The 11,078-nt window shown below is 36.2% G+C and overlaps 1 protein-coding gene across 1 annotated transcript in view; it reads right to left on the bottom strand.

Annotated features, from left to right (window-relative positions):
* Nucleotides 1–1,335: 1,335 nt before the first annotated feature.
* The window catches only part of LOC121327846 (nucleolar pre-ribosomal-associated protein 1-like), a 33,386-nt gene continuing 23,643 nt past the window's right edge, over nt 1,336–11,078 (bottom strand). The window contains exons 22-28 of the mRNA XM_041272109.1: nt 9,597–9,703; nt 8,824–8,967; nt 7,156–7,265; nt 6,734–6,931; nt 5,986–6,227; nt 4,844–5,443; nt 1,336–3,554 (exon numbers count right to left, since the gene is read on the bottom strand). Of these exons, the coding sequence (XP_041128043.1) occupies nt 3,343–3,554; nt 4,844–5,443; nt 5,986–6,227; nt 6,734–6,931; nt 7,156–7,265; nt 8,824–8,967; nt 9,597–9,703 (1,613 nt within the window). The 3' untranslated portion in view covers nt 1,336–3,342. The remainder of the gene's footprint in view (nt 3,555–4,843; nt 5,444–5,985; nt 6,228–6,733; nt 6,932–7,155; nt 7,266–8,823; nt 8,968–9,596; nt 9,704–11,078) is intronic.

Below are 11,078 nucleotides of genomic sequence, written 5' to 3'. Positions count from 1 at the left end.
TCTGAAGGCAATTGTTTGTACCTGACCTTATTTAGGAGTGTCATAGCAAAGGGGGTGAATACTTACCTAATGAAGACTTTTCAGGTTTTTATTTTTAATTTATTTGGACTCATCAGAGAAGATGACCTTACTCCAGTCCTCTACGGTCCAATCCTTATGGTCTTTTGCAAAAGCCTGGCTCTTCTTTGCTTCTCATTGATGAAGGGCTTTTTTCTAGCTTTGCACGACTTCAGCCCTGCCCCTAGGAGCCTGTTTCGAACCGTCCTCGCCGTGTACTTCACCCCAGCTGCCGTTTGCCATTCTTTTTGTAGGTCACTTGATGTCATCCTACGGTTGCTGAGTGACATTCGAATGAGTTGGTGGTCATCCCGGTCAGTGGAGAGTCGTTTTCGCCCTCTGCCGGTCTATAGCTTTGTTGTCCCCAATGTGTGCTGCTTGACCTTGTTCTTATGAACCGCCGTCTTTGAAATTTTAAGGATGGAAGGAACCCGACGCTCACTGTATCCCTCTGCCAGTAAAGCCAGAATTGAACTTTTCTTTTCAACTCTCTGGGCATGGTCCATAGTTATTTTTTGATTCCAATTACTTTTGAGGTACTACTAGCACTGTTTTGCCATCCAGCTGGTCCTATTGCAAGAGGATAGTGATGACCACAGGAGTGGTTTTTATACTTTTCCTCGTTAAATAAGATTTGGTTCAGGTGATCCCTAATCAGTACCTCATTCAGTAGAATGAGATGTGCCTGTGTTGGAATTCAACAGACACTGGAATGGAATGGCTGCCATACACGTAGAGATGCTGATTTAAGAAAAATTTGCAGTGGTCTCTCAATTTTTTCCAGAATTGTATTAATGTATTATACATACATACATACATACACACACACACAGAATATCAAAAAGAAACTTACCACTACTATAACATTTTTTTCAAAAAAATAAGGTATAGAAATGGACATTGACAAAATGTTTTTGGTTTCTTTTTAATCACATGATCATTCACCTTTGACCATGACACAGTTGAGTGACTATGACTGAAGCATATGCACTTAATCACCTAATTAGTGAAACAGTTGATTGGACACTGGACATGGAGTGATTTCAGCTGTGAATTGCAAGCTTGAATAAAAGCAATAAAGAAAATCACAAAAAAAAAAAAAACATTATGCCACATCTGGCAAGAGAGCAGCACCTTGTGCAATCGGCATGTTGGAGGCTGGACTAGGGCAGCATACTGTGGCTCGTCCTCTTGGGTGCTCACAGCCAGCAATTTCAAACCTGGCGAGATGGTATAACCAGACACACACTGTCAATGACAGGCCATGAACTAGGGGACTAAGAGTCACAACACCTGCCCAAGATCGACAGATCATTTTGCAGCATCTTCATGATGTCAATTGTTAATCGGCACAATAAAAGTCACTGCACTGAAATAGAATACTGTTACCAGTTATAAAGGAACTTAAAAAATAATTGGCACTAAAGTGTTGTTTTGTCTTAAACAATGATACTTAGCATTTCGAAAGTCACATGACCCCAACATGGCAGTGATCTTAGTTCACAGGTCAAAGTGATGGGTGTCAATAGATTTTACCCAGAAAGTTATTTTAAAGTTTGCAACGTTATACAAAAACTACTGTATAAAGTTGCAATCCAAATTGGCTTATGGGAATTTAGCAGCTTTAGAAGCCACTGCAGTGGATCTGCAAAGTCATACAAGCTCCCCTCACCAGAAGAAACAAAGTAGACAACACTTTGACAAAATGTTTTATTAAAAGTCTATTTGCTAAATTGAGTAAATTCAAGCTAAACATGAAATAATGCTGCATACTGTGAAACTATCCCAACATTGCCTTGTTTAGTTCATCTTAACCATAGACTTTTACAAACACTGGGCACAGTGTAAACAAACGCTAACATGGCACATTGATGGTATGTGTTATTTGTTGTAACCTTAGTGTAGATGTAGATCTTCATTCAGTGTTGAGACAGGGCAGTTCAAGATCAAGTCAGCTAAACAAAACAAACTTGATACTCATATGTTTAACAGAGAATATCGATTTACAAAGTCTGCTGTAAAAACCTTTGTTCAGCCTTGATTATGATGATTACACTTACAACAAAAGTTTGTCAGAGCTTTTACTAATGATTTCCGTTTCAATGAAAACAACCAGAACCCACACTATGTGCCCGATATATTCTATGTGGGTATCATTCAAAAATGGTTTTACATTATTATCTCCAGGAGGGGATCACAGCACATGTAGCTCATGTTATTAATAGATACCATTGTGTATTATAGCTCAGACATGCTTGCTACAGTACATTGTGCTGTACAAATTTACTGTGTCCAAATACTGCAGTTTACTGGCAAAGCTATCACTGGCTTCCATGCTCCAGAGTAGTGCTGCAACAATTGATGAATGATCATGATTGTATTATTACATATTTTCATAATCAATTAATAAAAAATAAAAAAACACCCTCTGTGCAGCCAGTTTTGATTCAAAGTATATAAAAATAAATGTATTTCATATTACCATTTGTTGTTATACTGGCAATTTAAAAGCAATGCATCCAGTATAACCATATACAAAAACCGTTTAAGCAATTTGGGAACTTCAACTAAGACTTCAATGAAAAACTTGAAAACAAAATCTGAAGATAACATCTGCTATTAGACATAATTATATTTAACAGAAAACAAAAACAGCCCCAAAATCTTGCTCATGTATTGGCATACAACAAAGAATTGGTGAAAAACATACCTAAACAATTATACCAGACTATCACAGCAGAAAGGCATTTCTTTTCCGTTTAGGAATCGGAGTACAAGGACGTTTTCATGGAAACAATGTTTATCTGTAAACCAGGAGGTAAACCACCAGCCTTCTCCACAAGTTCTATAAGTCACATGTGAACATGACGCCGTCCACAAGAACCACAGCACTGAGCTGATTAGCACTGAAATGTAAAGCTCTTAGACAAATAAAGGTATCAGAGGTAACTACTACAACTCTAACAGCAGCCCCGGCCCAATTATAGTATGATACAAGTCGTCTAGATTTTACCATTTAATTAAGTATGCTTATTTATTTATTTTACATGTATGCAATTAACCTAGTTTATGAAAATATGGTTTCATGTATTACAGTAATGTAAAATATTAGTAGGAATTGCATAGCACTTTTAGTATAAACTTTAAAATGTTGGTGTCCGTACTCTATGATAAACATCATCTATGATTTTTGTAATAATAAAAAAGAAACAATATTGGATGTTTAATTCTACCCAGGTTGAATAAAAAGTAAAGTATGCAGGCTTCACAACAACTTAATGTGGTTTAGAGTGCCTTAAAATGAAGAAATCTCTTTACAACAGACACAACTGCTTCGTCTCCCTTCTTGGATTTCTTTCCTTTGGGAGTCTTTGCTGTCTTCCCTCGTTTTTCAGAAGCCTCAGTTACCAGTTTGATATAGGTCAGGAACATTTCATGTTCCACTGCCCCAGACCATGCATCATGGATGTAGAACGAAAGCAAGAATAATCCTGCAGCTGAAAAAAACAAACAAAAAAAAACAAATTACATTAGAAACACTATTCTCTGAGAAATGTAAATTAAATGCACTACTGTATATAAGAGTATTATGTTGATTTCATCCATAGCTCCAAAAAAACTCTAAATCAAAGATTCAAAGGTAAAAGATCTAAGGAACTAGGCCTAAATCAAGTAGCCAAGTTTGTAATGGGAAAGGCAGTTATCATTGGACTGTGCTTTTCCTTTACTATTTTTAAAATTATTTTATAAAAACTAAACCTTAAGTAATTAGCCAGACCTCATGGAAAGGAACTACAACAACTACATCAAATTAAAATGTATACATTAATGCATTCTTATACATAGGCAACGCTCCTGATAAGCTGTGTACTGGGTGTTTTAAGTATATGAATTGTGCATTATATTTAAACTTAATGTTTAATAAATATGCATAGCAATTTTACTGCACAGCTTTAGTTTGCATGTTATCAAACTTATTGTACTTTGTTGGTTCCCGGCTTCTCAATTGTTAATATAGTGCATGCGGTAGCTAGAGAATGAATCATATGAATGCTGGGACAGCTACAGGTGATTATAGCCTGCCTGGGAATTGCCAGAAACACGTGGCCAATAAGTCTGGGGTTTCAATAGAATACAAAAAATAAAAACGTGTGGTGGAATTCACTCAGTGCAAGCCGTGTTTCTGGTTGGTAACTAAGCAACTGGATTCTTGATTCTCTGCATCATCTTAGTCCCCCTAAGCCTAACCTACCAATCTGTCAACTATATTTTTGTAAAGTAAATCTATACAATACAGTATCCTGTGATTAGAGAGAGTGGATGCTTCACATTGCTTTAAAAAGGCAATCAAAAAGGAGTACAATACGATTGTTTCTTTATAAATATATACTATTCCATCTGCAGTGTTGAAATTTAAAATAGGTATGTTCTGTTTGTGTATTTCCTTCACATCCATGTTTGTGGTCAATAAAGCAAACACAAATTGTTGCTTTTGTTTTCTGCAAGACCAATTTTTTGTACTAGCTCAAAGTAACATTACAAGTAAACTGTAAACCCCAAAAGTTAGCATTAAAGTACTGTATGTACAGTAGTTATTGAAAGTATTCATGACTTCAAGGTAATGTTGCATTTTACTCACCCAAAATATTTTACCCAGAGTCTAAATTGGAGAATAAATTAGTCAATGACCCAAAAGCTTACCTGGAGCGCTGTACATAGATGCTCTTTATTAACAATGCATGGTTTGTGGACAGTTGCAAAGCATATATTGATTAAAGGGCATTACCTCTCCTTGTGTTATCTTCCTCATTAACACTAGGTAAGCATACCATCTTGATAGTTTCATGGAGTCTTGTTTTAGCTGAACTCTGGGCTTCTAGCAACTGAATCATTACACAGCTAAACGCATGAAAGACGTCCAAGTCCATGCTGTACGTCTCCGCAAGTTCTGCGGCTCTGTGGTAAAGTTTCAGGAAGTTAAGCCTCATGGAACTGTCTCTATGAATTTCTTCAACAACTGAACTGTGTGGCAAAATGTTTTTTTGAAACCACTTCAGAAACAACAATAAATGGTTTGAATTCAGCTGGCAGCCAACAATAGAGTTCAGCTCCCATTTAACTACTAGGTAAGCAGTAGCACAGGCTAGGTTGCTGGTATTGTTTTCCTTCACAGGCAGGTCAGACATCTGTCCTGAACCATCACTTGAAAGGCAAACAGAATGGATGACTGGTTCCCAATGAATGAAAGCGGTTCTCAGGAATTGTTCACATATTTCCAAGGAGGACTTCTGCAGCTCTCCTGTTGCTTCCTCTTCAGCTAGGTCTTCAACATTCCTGCGACTGTGTAAAAAGGAGCCTCTGCTGCGACTTCTTTCCTTTACAGTCTCTGGAAAGCAATGAAATGAAGACCAAAAATGAAAATACAAAATCAGAAACATTGGTATGACCAAACATTAACCATGATTTACATCCCTGTAAAAATGTAAGTGACACACGTGGGCTGACAGGTTCCTCCACATATCCCCAGATTCAGATTCCGATAGGGAGGAAAATAATTAACTAACCCAGTTTCATTTGATAAGGGGTTCTCTAGATATATGTACAACTCTAAATTGTGACACATACCCAAGATCTATGTTTTTATAACAATGTTTTTCTTATTCTTGTAGAACTAACATGTATGGTTAAATACAGGTAATGTCTTGACAACTGTTTGCAGATGAACAATTCTGCAGAATAATGAATAGTCACTACAGAGACTGACCAGCAGCAGTCACAGAGTAAAGTCACATTAACAGAAACATGCACATGTAAAAAGGTTGAAACCAACTTAATCTGTTGTAGGGCATGTGTAATGTTTTTGAAGGGGTGGAGATAAAGAAATGGATTTCAAGATTTTGTAACAATCACCTAGCATACAGTACTTACTCAGCAAGTCCTTCACTTTGTATTTTTTGGCCACAGTTAGCAATGGTTGCAGTAGATGAACATCATTGGACACTAAACTCCACTTATGCAAAAGCATGAGCACCTCTGTGCCTGACAGAGTCCTTTCCTTAAGGACAATTCTTCCAGTTTCTTTGTAGGCATCAAGAGCGGCTGTGCGATGCTTCAGCACTGAACTCAATGTTTTCAAAAGCTGAGCCAACGTCTGAAATTCAATGTTTGTCCTTAAAAAGACAACAACAAAATATGATGAATTTTTCACTTTCAAATGTTAAACTAAAATTTCAATCTAAAGTGTATAACATATTGCTTTGATGACATTGTGTGACATTGTGACAGTGTCAGCAGACACTGTATTGTCATGTCCAGAAATGAAAAAATGCCTTATGTAGCATATTTGTCCCTTTTTTGGGTTCTAGGCAGAAAATGCCCTGCCTTACACATATGACACGGGGTGTGCCGATCATCCAGCCCTACTTCAGTTCTTGAGATAACACTTAACCTCTTAAGGTACACAAGGAATTGAGGAGTTGTTCAAATGGTTTCTTAAAATACTTTTTAGAGTGACACAAGGAAACTGACTATTTGGATGACCAGATCAAACCAGTTTTGTGCACCTCATTGCAAAAATAAGTCAGCATAATTTTTTTGTTTTTGTAGTACACATATCCATTGTACCTTAAAGGGCTAAGTAAGTAGCATTGAATAGCAAAATACAGGATGGTCTTACCAAATATGTCTGATAAGAACAGTGAGCACACCCAGAAATTCATTTATCAATGGCAGAGGTAGGAACTTAGCTGTCCTGTGGGTTTTCTTCTCAAGTAAAGACTCATCAGAATCATCATTCTCTTTATCTCCTAAGTTTGTATTCCAGAGGTTGTGCACCAGAGAAATAATGCTTGAAAGTAACTTGTTTTCTATAATCCTGGGGAAAAAAAAAAAAGTTCAGACATTTCAACTACATTGAGAAGGGAAAAAACAGAGGCAGTTTTAATCTAAATTTAATTTAGATTCAGATGCAATTACATGTATTATATTTATTTTGTTAAATCAATACCATGATGACAAAAAAAATATTAGAAGTGTAGTATTAAAGATCAAAATCATTCAAAGTATATTGCACCCCTAATTTCTCTTTTCTCAACATACCTCTTCTCCAGGATTTGCAACACCCAGGTTAACAGGCTGTGATCTCGAATAAGCTCATATGCAGCCTTGGTCACATGGGCAGCTTGTTGCAAGACGTTCAATATTTGATTCTAAAAATACAAGCATCAGTAATGTGAATATCAGACCAGGCAACTTGGCTACCAATTCTACCTACACCTCACTACCAATAGAACAATGTCATTTGGAAGGGTCTGAGTGAGTTTGGTCATCCCCTATTGGCTGTTGATAAAGGGTTACAGAACACCCTGTAGTGTTTACAAAAAATGGACTACTGTATTGTGTGGCGAATGCAACATATACTTTGCTTAAAAAGACAGATAAAGTGAAAATCTGATACACTGTCCTGCTTTGGGCCTGTAAAAACAGTATGTTATAACCGAGGTATGTAATAACCAGATACATGCACATACCCGCCAAATCAGCACAAAAATCAAAACCTAGAACAGTACTAATTAATTAATGTATATATATAATGCATGTAGTATAAAGGTTTATTACAGACAATATAAAACAATGTAACACGTAATTAGTATCGTACATTACTATACAGTATGTAACATTCTGTATTTTAATTATTTAATACAGTAATTATATGTTGCCATAACCCCCTGGTTACATGAGACAAGCCCAAATAAAAATACAGGATTTATTCTTATCATATTCCATTGGTACAGTCAGATATGCTAATGTTGTAGTACACAACAATGTGTCCAAAACACTTTTTAAATTATCTTAGATCACATCACATATTAGCAAGTTAAAGGTCTTTATTTCTACTTAATTAAAGAACGTCTTATCCACCCCAGATTTTCCCTTTGTGCAAATGCCCATCTAATTTATTTACTGTGGCGTGGGCATTTTTGACCCCCATACGAATTATTCCCCTTTTGATTACTTAGGCACTTTCTCGTAGCTCCTCCGTTCTGCTCCCGTGTTCAATGAAAATAAACAACATTTACATGGGAAAAAAAAGAAAGAGTGTGTATACATTACAGGGGTTTCTGGGATACAGTCATCCAGCAAAGTGTTGTTTCAACAGTTTAATTACGGCAATCTGGACGTGCTAACAGTGTTGGGCTAGGGTACAACATAATTTTGACTGCTTTCATCCCTTTAAGATTTCTCCAACAATGTACAGTTTGTTCTTAAGTGAAATTGACGATCATTTAGCGCTGGCCGTGATAATACTGCATAAATTACAGTAATAGAGAGCAAGGTCAAGTTCAAACAGCAAGAAGTAGGCCTACGAGTATGCAATATTTGTAGCACATACTGCTGCGTGCCATCGCTTTGCATGCATAATAACAAGAAGCATGCACTATCAGAGTACGTACTAAAAGGAGAATTTAAACAGGATTTAATACGATTTTGTTCAGTTCCATGATACTGGTTCTTTTTATCAGTGTATACGTTATATCCCAGGTACGTTGTAAATGGGTTTGACTGTATTTCAGTCTAGATGGTTCAGTATGCCTGGGTTTAAATCCATCACCTGTCACAAGTGAAATGACTTTGGTGGTCTTAGCTTTAGTTCACATAACAAAATCAGTCTCTGCTTAACAGAGTCCAAGGACTGAATAGCAGGGGTTGCTAAAGTCAGGACTCGTGTGCTGCAGTGTATTAAATGTTGTTTAGAACTGAACTCACCTGAGCAGACTCATCACAGAGAGGGCTATTGAAGAATGCTAAGAGGACGTGGAAAATTCTCTGATGATTATACAGCTCATAGCAATCCCTGTCTTTTAATCCTTCAGTCAGCAGAGCAAGAACCCAGTTACGCTCTATTTTGTGCTGACAAAAAAAAAAGACAAAACACAGCATAGGGCATTTAGATAAAGCAAATACACACAAGTCTCCCACTTGCCAGCTATAAAAGCTAGGATTTTGATTTTGTTACAGCTCTTCAGCAAAGCACTGTTGAACAAAGACAGTATTTGAAGAAACTCCCAACTGTAATAAATGTTATTGGGAGCCCCTGTCACATCATGATTTTGGGATAAAGATGGGAAAAATAACTGCAGTAAACTCTACTGTTCCGTTTAAACTTAGGCATTTTTTGAATGCATCAAATTATATTTGCTATCTGACTTGAAAATCAAAAAACAGTGAGATAGAGAATTAAAGTCATGTATTGTATATTGTACAATTTACTGTCATCACAGCCTAACCAAGAATTAAGCCATTTATTATAAATGAACAGTATTGTATACTCAAATTAAGTGATAATGCAAATACATGACAAACTTAACTAGAAATGTGAAAAATTAAGAATGATAGTGTAATAAGAGGAGTGGCATCTCTGACAGAACAGTTCGTTAAAATGATGCAAAATGCATCTGTGTTATTGATATGATCAGTGGTTGAATCAATGTGGCAAATGGCTACTGAAATATGAGGCTTTAATAACTTCAATTAATTACCTCCAAATCAAAACTGTAAAAGAGCTTAAAGAATCCAGGGACTTTTTTCAGATCCAAATATTGATGGGAGAGAAGAAATTTGTTGACTATCTGATACATGTGTTCCTCTAGGAAAGAAAAAAGAAGAATATTAAGATTGTCAACTTAACAGGCTAAAACAAAATCTAGGTGTAGAGGTAATGGAAGGCCTAAGTTTGTGAGCTTATAGAAACTATAAAAATGAATGATTTAAGTACATAAGAAAGACTAACTTTTGTCATTGAGTATAATTGTATCTCCAATGACATTAAAAGAATAATCTCGAAACAATGGAGGATATTGGAATGTGACCCTCAACTTCAGCCTTACATTACCTCTCCGCTTAGATTTTGTTTAGATGTGTTAAGAATATTAATGACGCGTTAGTCGCGTCTGTGTATAAATCAATACCATCTAATGACAATTGGCTTACTAAAACAGTACATGGTAACATTCGGTGTGGAAGATGTGTTCAACGTTCTCACACACATACTACCAAACATTTCAATCATCCCCACTCTGGTCATAAATACATGATACATGGTGTTATCAATTGTAATACAACCCATGTGGTATATATGCTTACATGTCCTTGTGGCTTAGTTTATGTAGGACAAGCAAAAATACATTTAAAAATACATATAGCAGAACAAAAGGCTGAAATAGTCAATAACAATCTGGATTATGCAATAGTGAGACACTATAAAGCCATGAACCACAGTTCTTCCTGAATTTATAGGACTCGAAAAAGTCTCAGGTCTCAGAGAGGTGGTAAATCTGCTAATGAGGAGAGTCATTCTGGATACTTTAAAACCAATGGAACCACATGGACTTAAGAAACATTAGATCTCAATTCATATCTCTAAAAATATTAAATGCTTAAAAAATTAGATCATGAATCTTTGTTTGCCAACTTGAATCTTCAGGTGTCCGGGGTTGGGAATTGCGTTCCAATGTCTTTTGCTCTTTAGTACTGAATAACTGTGTTTAAGTTAACAATGCAATGTGATCTGTATAGCAGAATATATGGCTGTATTCTAAAGAGTTTTAATATATTAGTGTGAATTTATTGTATAATTATACTACGTATGGATTAACAACTGTTTCTAAAACCATTTTCAATTAATGAATGCTATGATAGGTGAAAGTGGTCGTCTATAACTTCAACCCTTTGCAGTCCATTTATTCGGCGCATGTCAGGCGCGTCCAATTTATTTTTACACACGATGTTTGTTTTACACGCACTGTTTAAAATATTTTTTTTCAGAGTAAAACAGGTTTAAAAGGCACTGAATCGCAAAAGGACACTCAGTACTGCATCTCCAGCCAAGCCCCACCCCTTGTTTGCTGTATTTTTCACATACCTCTTTATAGACGTGCATACTGATAAGTCCTCTCCTGATCACTCGTTTTATAACCAAACTCCTCAATAATGAGATCCAAGTCATTATTTTATTACAGTAA

This window comes from Polyodon spathula, chromosome 15 (genome assembly GCF_017654505.1).
Source record: "Polyodon spathula isolate WHYD16114869_AA chromosome 15, ASM1765450v1, whole genome shotgun sequence".
Taxonomy (NCBI): Eukaryota; Metazoa; Chordata; class Actinopteri; order Acipenseriformes; family Polyodontidae; genus Polyodon; species Polyodon spathula.
The sequence above is the reverse complement of the archived record's forward strand: the minus strand, read 5'-3'. Positions and strand labels throughout refer to the sequence as shown.